The sequence below is a fragment of the Erpetoichthys calabaricus genome, chromosome 18 (assembly GCF_900747795.2).
Source record: "Erpetoichthys calabaricus chromosome 18, fErpCal1.3, whole genome shotgun sequence".
Classification (NCBI taxonomy): domain Eukaryota; kingdom Metazoa; phylum Chordata; class Cladistia; order Polypteriformes; family Polypteridae; genus Erpetoichthys; species Erpetoichthys calabaricus.
This window is the reverse complement of record NC_041411.2, coordinates 89,103,195-89,120,423: the sequence shown is the minus strand read 5'-3', so window position 1 is coordinate 89,120,423 and position 17,229 is coordinate 89,103,195. Positions and strand designations below refer to the sequence as shown.

The 17,229-nt window shown below is 40.0% G+C and overlaps 1 protein-coding gene across 1 annotated transcript in view; it reads left to right on the top strand.

The window, feature by feature from the left end:
* Window positions 1–8,769: 8,769 nt before the first annotated feature.
* The window catches only part of LOC127526238 (uncharacterized), a 43,369-nt gene continuing 34,909 nt past the window's right edge, over window positions 8,770–17,229 (top strand). The window contains exons 1-2 of the mRNA XM_051921172.1: window positions 8,770–8,921; window positions 14,950–15,047. Coding sequence (XP_051777132.1) covers window positions 8,770–8,921; window positions 14,950–15,047 — 250 coding nt within the window. The remainder of the gene's footprint in view (window positions 8,922–14,949; window positions 15,048–17,229) is intronic.

Here is a 17,229-nt window from a genome sequence, read left to right as displayed (position 1 = left end):
TGTTCATCAACCCCAAGTTAACTACTGGAGTTTTTATGTCTCAACATCAGTGAGCAGCTATCCAGTCAGCTGAAACCTGACACCAGTGAAGACCAGTGAAGACAGGCCAACTTTGGACATTGTTAAGGACATCATAAATGGATGCTTTAGGCAACTTTGCAAATTGTCAGTTCACGATTGAAGGTGTTACCTAGCAGTTCATGGACTGTGTCTCATCATTGCAGGTTGTGGGAACTGTTGATGTGGAGCATTTTGGTGACCTGTCATCTGATTTATTAGTCATGCTGTGGTGTTGTTGCTTTTGGCTTCTTAGATCTTTCCTGACCGACATAAAAGCCTTTGCACCAACACTGTTTCCAGCAATGTTACATTGTGATATCCATCCTAACATGAGTTTTAGTAACCCCTGGTTATAAGATGACCAACAACTCGGTCTCTGTGAAAGTGTCAGTTGTGGTGCCTTCTGACAGACACAGTTATTTAGGAGAGCTGTAGAGACAGAGATCACCATGAACAAACTGTCCATTTAGGACCTTTCTGGTGCATTTGTATGTTGTTATAACGTGAAAAATACCTACTGTCATCGTCATGTCTGTCTATGTGTCGGCTTCATAGTGAACCAAATTTACTGAAATTTGGTGGACATATTCTTTAAGGAAATGAGCTGGGAAAGTGCAGATGTTTCTAATGCAGTGCACTATACATGTTTTTAAAATTTTGAAAACTCCCATTGAAAAGCATTGGCCAATTTTTGAAACCTTCAATCTTCTGTGCGACTTCAGTTCCGGATTAGTTTACTGTTTCAAATTGAACTTCGAAAAGGTTATTTCAAGTTGTTTATTTTTTGTATTTTCTTCTTTTATTCATCTGGAAGCCACACCTGATTGCAAAGAGTAAAAGCACGTTAGTGAAATGCTGGGAGGGACATGATCACAGCGGAGGCACACCAGCTCACTTCTTCTGCTGTTTGGGGTAACTCAACTGTAAACGTAAATAAAAGCAAAAAGCCACTTACCCAGAAATACATGTCAGAGCAAAGGAATTACGCAATCATAGAGTGAATAAACACATACTCTGTATTTATGTTACAATGAAAACAACCTCACACATAATAATTCACCATTTCCCTCACACTGTAATTTACTTACAAAGTGCCACAATGACCTGCTATCTATCTTGATATGAAGTAGACAATCATAGGGTGCAGACCTATAAATACCTGGGAGTGCAGCTGGATGATAAATTGGACTGGACTGCCAATACTGATGCTCTGTGCAAGAAAGGACAGGGCCGACTATACTTTCTTAGAAGGCTGGCGTCCTTCAACATCTGTAATAACATGCTGCAGATGTTCTATCAGATGGTTACGCAGTGGTGTGCTGGGAAGGCAGAATAAAGAAGAGGGACGCCTCACACCTGGACAAATTGGTGAGGAAGGCAGGCTCTATTGTAAGCACGGAGCTGGACAGTTTGACATCTGTGGCAGAGAGACGGGCGCTCAGCAGGCTCCTATTAATCATGGAGAATCCACTGCATCCACTAAACAGTATCATCTCCAGACAGAAGAGCAGCTTCAGCGACAGACTGCTGTCACCGTCCTGCTCCACTGACAGACTGAGGAGATCGTTCCTCCCCCAAACTATGTGACTCTTCATTTTCACCCGGGAGGGTAAACGTTAACATTATACAAAGTTATTGTCTGTTTTACCTGCATTTTTATCACTCTTTAATTTAATATTGTTCGTTATCAGTATGCTGCTGCTGGAGTATGTGAATTTCTCCTTGGGATTAATAAAGTATCTATCTATCTATTTTAGCTGGAGAGTTTAACGCAGATTTTATGTCTCCATTTGGGTACTTTTAACAAAGCTTTTATGTTTATGAAGTATGAACCACAATTCACAATAAGCAATTCACAACCAGCAACTAACAATAGAACAACAAAAAATGCAATTTTTACATCACTTGACTTAGAATCCAGTGTCCGTGAAAGCTGTGATTTCAGCCAACACATGAGCTCATTCGGGCCTTGTTTTTACATCACATTGTAAAATACCTTTTTTACAGACTTGTACAGTATTTTATGTACTTTATTAATGTATGTAAGACTATATATATATGCTGTATATGCACACTGTATATACGAGGGACGTTCAGTTATAAACAGGAATTTTCATGTTCTGTTCTTATAAAGAGTGCAAGATACGCCTGACTCATTGGACCACAGGTGTCGAACTCCGGTCCTCGAGGGCCACAGTGGCTGCATGTTTTCATTCTAACCATCTTCTTCATTAGTGAGCTGTTACTGTTTACTGCTAATTAACTTCTTTTGCTTTAGTTTTAATTAACTTGACTCAGGCCCCTTAATTGTCTCTTTTTCCTTAATTAGTAGCCAAACAATAATGAAACATCAAACAAGCCACCATATGACAGAAAAAACAGAAAAATCAACAGATTTGGAAATGTCTGCTGTGGCAGAATGAGAGCAGCAACAAGCCATTGAATTAAATAACGGGCTTAATTAACAGCAAGAATCAGCTTCTCATTAAGAGACTGGTTGGAGTGAATTGGTTGGAGTTTGAAATCCCAGTTTAGCTGGTCATCTGTTGGCTCGTTTCATGTCTCATTTCTGTTTGGCTGCCATTTAATGAAGAAACAAATCAATTCAGAGGACTGAATCCTTAAAAACAGGGATATTAAAATGAAGGGAAAAGAAGTTAATTAGCAGTGAAAACTACTCACTGATTAGGAAAAGGGTTAGAATGAAAACCTGTAGCCACTGCGGCCCTCCAGGCCCAGAGTTTGACACCCCTGCATTGGACAAACATGTGCATATATGAACTTGTCATTAGTAGTGCTAACTGCTCTTTCCCCCCTTCCTGTCTGTTGTAATCAACATGTCGGACCAGGGGCCTCATGTATAACGCCGTGCGTAGAACTCACACTATAACATGGCGTAAGCACAAAAGCGGGAATGTGCGTACGCACAGAAAAATCCAAATGCAAGAATCTGTGCATACACAAACTTTCACGTTCTTCCACTACATAAATCCCGATCAGCGTGAAAAGTAACGCACGTGCACGTGCCTTCTGTCCCGCCCCAACTCCTCCCAGAATTATGCCTCTTTGAATATGCAAATCGATATAAATAGCCTTCTGTGAAAAGACAATGGGAAAAGCACGGGGGAAAATATAAGAATTTCAGCGAATACTAAGTGGAGGCAAAGGAAAAACGTACTATTTGTTGGTTTAAACAGTGGTATAATCAACAAAAGGAAGCTGATCGAGTGACAGTGTCGAAGAAACTCGAAAGCTCAAGTTCACAAAGTTGCACAGTGCCCGAAATAAAAAAGAAGTTGTCACATATCAAAGTCGACTCGCAGCGGACAGTCTGAGTGTCATATGAAAGCTTATTAGGGTACAGAGAAAAAAAATAGGCACACAGTATAAAAAAAGGCACACAGTGGGAAAAAAGCACAAAATGTCAACTTTAATCTCGAAATTTCCACTTTAGTCACGTAGTTTATTTTGCCATTAAAGTAGAACATCATAAACTTCATCTTAAAATCGTTTATTTTACTAGTTTCTCAAATCCCATCGTAACTAAAGTAGCACGTTAAATGTTTTGTTCTGTGTTTGATCTTCTATGTGCTCTATGTGTGTGAATCACTACGTGCTTCCGTTCTTTCTCTTTCTCCGACAGGACACAGAATCCATTACATTCGTGATATTACAGCTCTCTGAATAATTAAAATACTGAGATGTATACGTGAAATCTTTTTCATGATGATAGGAATGAAAGCACGCTATTAAACATGGGAACACAGTGGCGCAGTGATTGTTCATATCTCACGCAAGAGGCTTGCTGCGCCATGCGTGACCACTTCTTTGTATTTCCATGTCCTTTATTTTTCTCATGTTTCCCGCATGTGTATGTGTATGCGTGTGTTTGTGTGTGTGCAGCAGTATGTTCACCCATGTATTGCACATTGGTCCCATGTTTCAGTATTTTTGGCTTGGCACTTTGGTTTCTTCCAGTACCCCAGTGACCTGCAGGTTAGATTAATTATTATCTTGCTCTGGTATTTAGTTATGTGAATGTGTGGGCTGGTATCCAGTTTTGGACTGGTCAGGATAGGTTGTAGCTCTCCACAACTTAGTAAAGGAGGCAATGGATTGAGAAACAACAACAGATTTACATTTACTTTGTTTAACAAATGCTTTAATCCAAACTGATTTACAAGTCAAAAGAGCTTAAAGACAAATGGGAGTGCAACCACCAAAGTGTTAACCAGGTTTAAATATCAGTGATAGACTGCAGCCTTTTTGACTGTTTTCTGAAATCTCATACAATGTTTTTAAGAGTAAGAGTAACAACATGAGAATTGCGTACAGTAGCACAGCACCAAAGGGCATTTGTCTTTGGCATTCTGTTCCACATCTTTGGATACCCAAAAGGTGCTTTAAGTGACAATTTGCCAGATTGTGGAAGTGACATGCTGTAGTAAGCCACCCAACAGAAAACTATACATATAAATTCCCATGTGAGTATACTAGGCCCATGTAAATTTTGCATTGGCAGCTGTATTGTAAAATTTAAATTAGATTAGAATAGATAGAACTTTATTTGTCCCCATTGGGAAATTTGTTTTTTTTTACGGAAGCTTTTTAAATAAATAAATCCATAAATAGATAAATAAATATATATGTACACACACACATTATGGTCTGAACATAGACCAGAATGACTAAAAAGAAAGATAATATAAAAGAAAGAAAACCTTGGCTGTCACAGTCCTAGTGAGGCATTATGCAGGTGTATTGCTGTTGATATAAAGGAGCCCTCTTAGTGTTTCTTGACACACTTTTGTTGAATAATTCATTGGCTGAAAGTCCTCGGTGTTTGTGTGTCACAGAGAGGATGTGCAGCATTGTTCATAATGGCACTCAGTTTTGTTTTCATTCTCTCCTCTGCTACGGCCCCCAGGGGGTACAGAGTGTTTCCCACACCTTAACCTGTCCTTTTATTAATTAGCCTGTTGATTCGGTTTGGCCTCTCTGATGTTACCATCCTAGCCAACCACAGCATAGAAAATTGCACTGGCCATCACCGAGTTATAAAAGATGTGAAGGATGTCACTTCCCACATTAAAGGAGCGTAGGCTCCTAAGAAAAATCGGGAGTGGTCTCCCCTAGACTTTCTCATGTACTCAGATATGGGGATGGATATTTGAGGAGTAAATGTAAGACAATGATTATATTTTTATATTATGTACATTAAAGAACCATCAACAACAAAACAAATCAAATTAATAATAGATAGATAGATAGATAGATAGATAGATAGATAGATAGATAGATAGATAGATAGATAGATAGATACTTTATTAATCCCAATGGGAAATTCACATTCTTCAGCAGCAGCATACTGTTACAATAAATAATATTAAATTAAAGAATGATAATAATGCAGGTGAAAAAAAAAAAAAAAGACAATAACTATGTATAATGTTAAATATTAACGTTTACCCCCCTGGGTGGAATTAAAGAGTCGCATAGTTTGGGGGAGGAACGATCTCCTCAGTCTGTCAGTGGAGCAGGACAGTGACAGCAGTCTGTCGCTGAAGCTGCTCCTCTGTCTGGAGATGATACTGTTTAGTGGATGCAGTGGATTCTCCATAATTGATAGGAGCCTGCTCAGCGCCCGTTGCTCTGCCACAGATGTCAAACTGTCCAGCTCCATGCCTACAATAAAGCCTGCCTTCCTCACCAGTTTGTCCAGGCGTGAGGCGTCTTTCCTCTTAATGCTGCCTCCCCAGCACACCACTGCGTAGAAGAGGGCGCTCGCCACAACTGTTTGATAGAACATCTGCAGCATCTTATTGCAGATGTTGAAGGACGCCAGTCTTCTAAGGAAATATAACCGGCTCTGTCCTTTCTTGCACAGCGCATCAGTATTGGCAGTCCAGTCTAATTTATCATCCAATATACTGATCAATTATTCTAAAAGTAAAGTTGAATAAATTGGACTCTGCAGTTGCATGAATAAAAGGTAAAGTACCACTTCCAGTTAACGGAAATAGCCCAAAAGTTGATAGAAATCTATGTTTTGTATCTCATATTTGTATGCAAAATTTCTTCCATCTAAGTGAAAGCGCACTCAATTGTATACATACACACACACACACACACACGCACACACACAGACATAATTCCAAAAATTGTATTTTCGGACTCAGGTAGGTCTAAAATGTTGAGATTCATCATAATCTCAACATTGAATCTTTGGACAATCATAATACTTTCCCTATACTTTGTATACGAGAAAGTAAAAAAGGGCTCGCTCTGCCCTTTCTTACAGCTCCTCTTCATTACTTGACCAGTCCAACCTGTCACTGATGTGGACCGCCAAGTACTTATAGGAGTGCACCACCTCTGCATCCACTTCCTGAATAGTGATAATGGACACAGAGGCTCTTTGATGCGGCGAAAATCGATAATCAGTTCATAAGATGCAGACAATTCTCATGGATTGGATTCTGAATTGGGATTGTAAATATCAGGCCTTTAATTAAAAAAAACACACCCAATACTTCTGAATGTATCCCACAGGTCTGTTTTTTTAACTAACCCATTTTGGCTGGTTTGGAGGTAACCACTTTTGGTTTATCTTTTTTAGTAATTCATTTTTTTTATAGCTCAACATCCTTCAGCTGAACAGATCAAAAACAGAAGCCATCTTAGTTGGTACACCGCACCATCTCCGCTCTTCTACTATCACCAGTATCACTTTCTCTGGTCAAAATAGCCCTCTTTCCACATCTGTTACCAATTTGGGTGTTAAAATGGACTCACAACTCACCTTTGACACCCACATCAAACACCTCTGTAAGTCATCTTTTTACCACCTCAAGAACATCGCCAAACTGCGCCCAACACTCAACCTGGTAGATGCAGAGAAGCTCATCCATGCCTTTGTCTCTTCCAGGCTGGATAACTGTAATGTGCTCCTCATCAGGATTCCCGGTAAAAGTATCCAGAGACTTCAGTATATTCAGAACAGCGCTGCCAGGATCCTGATGAGGGTGCGAAAGCACGATCACATCACCCCCATCCTAAAAACTCTTCATTGGCTCCCTGTCCAGCTCAGAATAGAGTACAAGGTCTCCCTTCTCACCCACCAGTGCATTTATGGACATGCCCCTCTTTACCAACAGGAACTTCTCACTCCTTATACTTCCTCACGTACCCTCCGCTCTGTACACGTAAACACCCTCCAAGTCCCCAGAACTAAGCTCAGCAGCATGGGTGATAGGGCTTTCTCATCTGTGGTGCCGAAGCTTTGGAATGCCCTCCCTGATTACCTGAGAGCCCCACAGTCGACTGATGTTTTTAAACGAAACCTAAAAACTCATCTTTATAGAAAGACTTTTTGTTAAAGTATTTTTATAGACTCTTATTTTTGACTCTGTAGCACTTTGAGATTGCTAAAATATAAAGTGCAATACAAATAAAATTTATTATTATTATTATTTATTATTATTATCTGTACCTAGAGCTTGTACCTACCTCAGCTTGTCAACACCATCCAACCTCTGCTCGTTAAGGACAAGCTGACAGAGATGGGAGTACCTGGTGGCATGGATCGTGGACTATCTTGCAAACAGACCTCAGTATGTGCGTCTCGGGAACTGCAGGTCTGACATTGTGGTCAGCAACACAGGAGCGCCGCAGGGGACTGTACTTTCTCCGGTCCTGTTCAGCCTATATACATCAGACTTCCAATACAACTTGGAGTCCTGCCACGTGCAAACATTCGCTGACGACACTGCTATCGTGGGCTGCATCAGGAATGGGCAGGAGGAGGAGTACAGGAACCTCATCAAGGACTTTGTTAAATGGTGCGACTCAAACCACCTACACCTGAACACCAACAAAACCAAGGAGCTGGTGGTGGATTTTAGGAGGCCCAGACCCCTCATGGACCCTGTGATCATCAGAGGTGACTGTGTGCAGAGGGTGAAGACCTATAAATACCTGGGAGTGCAGCTGGATGATAAATTAGACTGGACTGCCAATACTGATTCTCTGTGCAAGAGAGGACAGAACCGGCTATACTTCCTTAGAAGACTGGCGTCCTTCAACATCTGCAATAAGATGCTGCAGATGTACTATCAGACGGTAGTGGCGAGCGCCCTCTTCTACGCGGTGGTGTGCTGGGGAGGCAGCATTAAGAAGAAGGACGCCTCTCGCCTGGACAAACTGGTGAGGAAAGCAGGCTCTATTGTAGGCATGGAGCTGAACAGTTTGACATCTGTGGCAGAGCGACAGGCACTGAGCAGGCTCCTATCAATAATGGAGAATCCAACGCATCCACTGAACAGTATCATCTCCAGACAGAGGAGCAGCTTCAGCGACAGACTGCTGTCACCGTCCTGCTCCACTGACAGACTGAGGAGATCATTCCCCCCCCCCCCAAACTATGCGACTCTTCAGTTCCACCCGGGGGGGGGGTAAACGTTAACATTATTCAAAGTTATTGTCTGTTTTTACCTGCATTTTTATTACTCTTTAATTTAATATTGTTTTTTATCAGTATGCTGCTGCTGGAGTATGTGAATTTACCCTTGGGATTAATAAAGTATCTATCTATCTATCTATCTATCTATCTATCTATCTATCTATCTATCTATCTATCTATCTATCTATCTATCTATCTATCTATCTATCTATCTATCTATCTATCTATCTATCTATCTAGAGAGAACTATGCCTTGGCAAGCCAGTGGGGCTGTGACCAGCTTACCTGAGAGAAAGGGGCTAAACAAAAGGACACTAAAGAGTGGGCACAGGCAGCTTGAAACCCTGAGAGAAGAACCATCACTAGAAGAAAAGCCAGACTTTCATCAGCACTTGTACAGGTAACAACATTTACCCATCGTAAAGAATTCCAAACAACACTCTGTACACTATAAATATCTTAGTGTCTGTTACTGCATAGCTTTTTCCACTGCACCAACAAAATTACTCTGATATATTTGCCTTTCTGTGGTCAGCTCTTTCTGAAGGCATTTATTTACCAGTATTTTCATCCATCCATCCATTATCCAACCCGCTATATCCTAACTACAGGGTCACGGGGGTCTGCTGGAGCCAATCCCAGCCAACACAGGGCGCAAGGCAGGAAACAAACCCCGGGCAGGGCGCCAGCCCACCGCAGCAGTATTTTACTGTATGTCTGTTTTAAGTGTGTTTGTGCCAGACAGGAAACTGTCAGGATAAGTCAGTCCTGTAGGGTGGCACAGTGACATAACATATGTTTTGGAGGATAAACTGGCAACTTTACACTTTACAGTCCACCTATACATGCACATGTTTGTTAAGTAGCTAATCCCAAAACACTATTAAAACAATCAGGTTTCCTTTTTCTTTCCATTAAGTAAACATTAAGTAAATTTGGCATTGGCAGCCCTTGTTACAATATGATTTTGAGCCTTTGATTCTAGTTAACCTAAATATGCTACCATTTTACAATAATCTGAATGGGTATTGCCTCATTATTCTTTTATGCCCAGAATTTGAATCCTACAGAATTTGGGCAAGTACCTCAGAGCCCCATCCTATAGAACAGGGGTGAGCATCACCTGTCCTGGTGGGCCTCAGTGGTTGCAGGTTTTTGTTCCAACCCAGTTGCTTAAGAAGAAAACAATCCTTGCCAATCACAGACCTTATTTAATTTCATGGCTTGTTAATGTTTTAACGCTGCAATGTCAGGTTCTTATATTACAGATTTATTTCCTTTCCAGTGTTATCATCCAAATGATTTGAAACCTAAGTAGTTCTCAGCCATTTACGTCTTTGTCTTCAGTTTCCTTCCAAATATTTTATTAAACCAGATACTTTACAGTGAGTACACACAGGTATGAATGGAAACAAGCTAGAGGGAGAACTGCTGGTTCCTTTGTCATTTACATTATTTTGCTATTTTAGAGCAATTAAAATCAGCGAATGCAGCTGTTTAAGACTAAAAAAATCAATTATAGGTGGGGATCCTTAACAAGCAAGACTCCTCATTAAGAAACTGGGTTGGAGCAAACACCTGAGCCACTGAGGCCTTCCAGGACTGACGCTGCTCGTCCCTGCTATTGAACCTCTGACCTTCCGCTGATTGCTTGTGTCAGTAAACAACAACTCAATTACAGCTTTCAATAAACAATTATAAATAAATAAATAAAACAGTTTGTCCTCATTTTATTAAAAAGATTCCTTTGGTCAGCCTGGTAGCGCAGCAGGGCCATTGAAAGCAGCGGGCCCATTCTACTTCAAGGGCAAAGATCTACAGAACAAAGCAGTTGTCCGTCCAGTTACCGTGTGTGGGCCAAATGTTGGCCACCAAGCATGAGGAAGTGCTACACATCATGGGGATATGAGTGCTGTAGTGCATTCTCAACCTAGCTAGATTAAACCATATCATGAATGAAGACATTTGGAAGATGATGGCCGTGGTGCAGATTGATGAGAAGATGCACATCGCATGATTCTAATGGTATAGCTATGGCTTTACGATTGTGGCCATGTGAAAAAACAAAAAAGCACTGGCCCGACCAAATCAAGTAAGATATGCAACAAGTTGACGTTGCTCCCAAAGATGCCCTTGATCGAAACAGGTGTCAAAAGTCCTGCTCAACAGCTGACCCTACACGAGCGTGGGATAAAAGCTAAGAAGAAGAAGAGCCTGGGTGTGCAGCAGAGGTGCAAATCAAGCTCAACAGATCTAGACGTCTGAAATCTTCCTACCATGTCGAATTTCACAGATCAAAATTTTTAGATAAAAGACCACTCTGACTCTTATAACCTATAAGGCTGTAATGTTTTAAAAATCTGGAGTGTGCTCCCCTCGACTTTCTCATATACTGACATGGAGGAGAAGGTCGTCAGAACCACTTCCAGTTGTGCAATATTTCTCAAACATCATATCTCTTTGTTTGTCATCATAACTAATTGATAATATCAATACACAATCATTTATCTGTGTTTATAATCAAACTTTATATTAGAATGATATTTTCGCACTTAGGAAGGTCGAAAATGGTGATGGAATTTTTTCATGATTGCATATGCATTACCTAGATTACGTGCAAAGTAAAAAGAGTTATAGTCACCTAAAAACATAGAAAAAGTGTTAGCATTATATAATATTAGTTGCAATAAATTGCTATAGGTAAAACTGCATTGAGCTACATTTAATTATGGTAATGATGGAGGAAATTAAAAAAAAAAATAATAATAAAATTAAATGTAATACCAGGAACACAATGGGGATGCAGCAGCTTATTGTTCTCATTACATCTTTATATTTACATGGTATGTTCAATGCTTACACATTATTGTTAAACTGATGATGTATAAATTAAAATACATTTAATTACAGTTATTGAAAAAATATGCGTTATATTGAATACAGTTTTTAATATCATGTACACATTTATATTTTCATAATACAAAAAATTTGGATGGTCGTTTAAATAAAATACTACTTCCGGTTGAGTAATTTCTCCCAAATTTCATATCTGTTTCCTTTTTATCATTATAAATATCTATACAAAATTTGAATCATTAATCTGTAATTATAACCATAGTTTACTTGAAAATTCACATAAGTATCCAGTTAAAGTATTACTTCTGGTTGCAGGAAGTGGCCCAAAATTTGGTAGCATTCCTTATTTTGATATACAGTAAAGCAGGTGTACAAAACCCTATTGACCTGAGGCCAAAGTGTTTTTGAGTTATTATGTTTACACACAGACAGACAAACAAACATAATTTGAAAAATGGTGTTTTGGAAGGTCAAAAACGTTGAGATTCATCAAAATCTTGAGGTCAAATTTTTTCACAATTCCTATACTTTCTCTATACTATGTTGTTATAATATGTTTTGTTATTAAGTTTAATGTCACTGTTCTCTGTGCCCACTGTTATGGACTCATTCATACAGGCAGACCAAGTATGGTACACAGGGGCTCAGCATCAGCATTTAGAATTGCCGAGCCAAGCACAGGACTAGAGAGCCAAAGACAACTGGAGAATCGAATAGTCAGCCTAAAGACAGACTAGTATATTTCTGTCTTCTGTCAGCACACTATCCTCTTTCCTTGTTGGGAGAATGAGAATTGTATGTAGGCATTGTGCTATTCCTGTGTTTTTGAAGGTGGGGTTTGAGTCCTTTCCTGTCCTTGTTTGGATCCAGAGAAGGAGCCTGCACATAGAGCAACCAGAATATAAGGATGGACCTACGGCCAATACACTTTGAAGCTGCCGGGCGGAAGATTATGTCTTCTGTCCGGTGAAAGTCCTTTCAGCGTGAGGACGAAAGATGGCAGACTGCGTAGCTCAAGACCCCCACATTGCTTGATAGAGTCTGTCATAAGCTTCTGTAACACCGCATGAACCCGTCAGTAAAAGTAAGCTAAATTAACCTTTATACTTCTCGTGTAATCTTGTAACCGTCATATTGCATGCTTGGGGGGGGGGGGGGGGGAATAATACCTTTTTTATTTATAATTATTTAAATTCAGGTTAATTTAAATGCCGCAATTGAAAAGAACACATTTCCAGAGAGCTAATGCCCCTTAACCCTTTAACCGCCAACTCCCTAAATATTCCCCAAGCCAGGCGAAATCTGAACAATTTTTGTTTTTTTACTTTTTTACATTTTTTTTACATTTTTTACATTTATTCAAGCAGTATTGACCACTAAATGTTGTGCAAGTTGCCAGTGTATACACGAAATCTATAAATGTAACCTGAATTCTCAGCTAAGCAAAACATCTTGATACCAAACCGTGCCCTTTTCAATGGTAGATACTGTCGAAACTGTAAGCGGCCCTTCCACGACAATAAACTTTCATCAACTGCAACTGACGGTCCTGGCATGTAGGGCAACTGAAATGCTTCAAATAAATGATCAATCAAAGGACGTAGCTTGAACAAGTGGTCGCGGTTTGGATCTTTCTTATCTGGCTCGTTTCTGTTGTCATTCAAATGAAAGAATTTCAGCAGCAAAGAGAATCGGTTACGTGTCATGACAGCTGCAAAAATAGGTGTTGCATACATAGGATCTGTAGACCAGTACATCTCAATATTTGGTTTTCTGATTATTCCCATCAACATCAAAATCCCAATGAATTTTTTCATTTCGTTTTCATCAGTGTCAAACCAAGCACGAACACGGGAATGTGGAGGTAAATTGGGATTTTTCTCAATAAACTGTGCTGCATACAGATTTGTCTGATGAACAAAATGTCTGATCAAATCAGGTGACACAAACAGCTCATAAAACTGCTCAGCAGTGTAATTGTTTACATCAACAATAAAGCCACACGTTCCCTCAAACGAATGCAGAAAAGGTAGTTCACCACGGGCAGCAGCCCAGCTGAGATGCTGGGGATACACCCACTCAGCGCCGTCATCCGATGCGTCTTCATTCACAGTATCATGCAGCGCACGTTGCTGCTCATCACTGTCACTAAAATCTTCTTCAGAACTGCTACAATCATGATCAGAACTGTCCAAAATCGCCTGCAAAGCCTCACTTGAAGTCAGTTTACGTTTCGCCATATTCACAGCTGTTACATGCGAATCACGTCACATGACCGGCCAAAACAACCACAGACTTGTCGAAATACAACGTAGTAATAATACCCACGCCAAACCGTCAGTTATACTACTTGCCAGGCATTCATATAACCACAGGCAAATGTGCCGGATAATTCCGGCAGTATGGCGTTAGCATTAAAACAGCGGTGCCGGATATATCCGGCAGAGGGCGGTGAAGGGGTTAAGGAAACATATGTATATGAGAAAGTAATAAGGTAAAGGAGGCTTCTGGTTTTCTCTAAAGAATACACATATTGTTCTACCAGCAGATGGAAAAATGGCAGCCCACAAGAGCTAACTAGTAAAGGACAAGGAGATAGATGTCTGCTGAACACCAAGCCAAACTGTTTACTATAAAAATAATGAAACCTAGCAGCAAAACCCAAAGTAATATTAAAAACTTACAGTCAAAGGAACTATACCTGAATTCTAACACCGACAATTTCAGAAACACATGCACAAGTTGATTTGATTAGATCCGTAATCTTGGACAACTACAAAGTGCCCAATGCTCACATTTATGAAGTCACATTCATTAAGTTGCATGTTGCACCAGTTCTTATACCATGACAACACAGTAGCCACTAATAACAAAATACCCACAATGACCAGTGCTGGACACACCTGTGACCTTGTAATGTGTGTTCTAGTTCACTAAAAGTTATCTTTGAGGAAGGTCCTGCTGACTGACTTTTATATCATCCACAGAATAATATTGTATATACTCTCTGCATTTGCTTATTGCAATTAAATTTCTTGTCATTATACATTACTTTTCAATCAAAAAGTACTTTTAAGTTATCCCTCAGAAATATAAAGAAAAAGAGGAAAAGACAATACAACACTTGTACTTTGGTACATGAGTCAGTCTGCCAGGAAGACCACACTTCCTTTGAAAAAGTATCAGTGACTGTTAGACGGTTTGAAGACAATGACTACGTTGTAAACCTTAGACCATCTGATTCACCGAGATCTTAACCTCATTGTACATTTGGAGCTGATTATGAAGCATTCAATTTTCCACATCACTCATCATATCTCTATGATGACTCTTCTCATGGAAGAATGATGTTGCATCCTCCACTGTAGTTCCATCATTTAGTCCATGACTCACTGAAATGTTTGTGGTAACTTGTGGTGGCCCAATGACCTTGTTTCTTTTATTTTATTGGCTCTTTTAGGTGACTGCAAAAACATTCTACTGAATATTGCACTCATGCTGTGATAACACCATTGTAAAAACATTATTTTTTTTAATTGATGATATTTTCTTCCTGTACTTTACCTCTACAGATGTTTTGGTAAAACTACTGCTGAATACTTTCTGAAGCCCCAGCCAAAGGCTGTAACAAGAAACCCCTGGATCAAGAGAGTCCTAGAAGATCTTGGTGGTAAGACTATTGTTCTTTAGTTTGACTTTCTGTCAAAATTAACAAAAAAGATGCAAATGGCCTGTCTGAGCTTAACGATTAAGCTGGCCTGTTTTGTGTAAGCTTCAGATTCAATTCTTCATCATTGGCAGATATGTGAGCTGTCCATCGCGCCCAGAAATGTCATACAAACAGCTGATTGCCACATATGCGCCCTCAAATGTCTGTTACTATTAAAGTCACCCACCAAGAGGAAAGACTATGATTATATGACCACCATTTCTAAGTCTGGTAAGCTAAATTGAGAAACTGAAACCAAACACCAGAGCAATTGGGTGTCCCTGTACTGTCTGCAGGCACCTCACACGTCACCAGTTGTGTCAAACAGTGTTCCTTCTCTTTCTCTGCCTGACCATTTTAGGAAAAAAAATTCTATGTAGATTTCAAAGTATCCCAGTTGTGTAGGTTTTCAGTAAAATTTGGTCTTTATTCAGGTCTTAAAGTGTGCCTTCTCAGTGAAACTTCAGTTTGTAAGCAAACTTTTCATTTTATTAGGTATTACTTTTCATAACAATTATCCAGTCAAGATGAAGAAGGGGCCTGAGTGGCCTCAAAAGCTTGCAAATTGTAATCTTTTTACTTAGCCAATAAAAGGTGTCATTTTGCTTGACTTCTCATTACATCCATAATGGCTAACACAGTACAACACCCTAGTACTATAGCAATTATCCTCAAACGTTTTACCGTCAAGTGAAAAAGCTTAAAAGCTAAACTTCCTCATATCATTATATCATTTTTTTTAAATCATCAATGAACAGTATTTGTTCAGTAAGTCTGAACCTACAGAAGCTCATTCCGAAGTATCCAGGAAGAACTTTGAGTATTCCTGTCGAGTTGCTCTAAATAAGCGAGTGCATAGCCGTGAAGTCACCACTAGATGGTGCTATGCACCAATTATTGTGCAGAACTGTCGGAAAAAGAGACGTTTAAACCAGCCATCCATTCAATTTCTCAACCTGCTGTCTCCAGGCCCAGGACTGTGGGGAAAAGGTAGCAACGGGTGCAAGGCAGAACTTAACCCTGGATGAGTCTCAAGTTATATTTAAACTACAAATTCCAGACTTGTCAAAATTTAATACTCTGAGTACCATACCATTAATTCCACATTGAAACTGGGCTACTTGTTTAAAAACCTGAAGCAGCAGAGAATGAATCAAGTTAGCCATTAATGGAAACATTTTAATATTCTTGGAAGCTGTAAGCTAATAAATAAACTAGTTACAAAATAAAGTGTCATTTTGTCAGAGCCAACCCTAAAAAGTTAATATTAAAGTCCATCCATCCATCCATTATCCAACCTGCTATATCCGAACTACAGGGTCACGGGGGTCTGCTGGAACCAATCCCAGCCAACACAGGGCGCAAGGCAGGAAACAAACCCCAGGCAGAGTGCCAGCCTACCGCAGGGCGCGCACACACACACTAGGGACAATTTAGAATCACCAATGCACCTGTGGGAGGAATCCGGAGTACCCGGAGGAAACCCACACAGACATGGGGAGGACCCAGGAAGCGAACCTGGCTACCCACTGCGCCTAATATTAAAGTCATATAAGCATTTGCCCAAATAGATTTTTTTTATTTTTTATACACTCACTGTGCAAAATCTTCGGAACACTATACTAATACTGTACTGGGTTGGGACCTCTTTTGCTCTCAAAATAGTCTCAGTTCTTCATGGCATGGATTCCACAAGATGTTGGAAACATTCCCTTGAGATGCTGGTCCATGATGACATGACCGGTTTGTCAGCTGCACACTCATGCTGTGAATCTTCCATTCTACCATATCCTAAAGGTGGTCTATTGGATTCAGATTTGGTGACTGAGAAGGCCACTGAAGAACAATGAACTCATCGTTATCTTCATAAAACCAGTTTGAGATGACTTTGCCTTTGCGACATGGAGCACTTTCCTGCTGGAATCAGCCATTAGAAGATGGGTAAATTGTGGCCATGATGGGATGTAAATGGTCAGCAACAACACTAAAATGGGCAGTGACATTCAAGCCAGATGAGTTGTTAGATTTAGAACCTATTAGGGACTTAACCCCCTGATTATGCCACTAGTCCTACAGGGGGAGGCGGTTGCCCGTGGGATTTATCACTGGCATGAATCATACATGCATGTCGAAATGAAGAGCG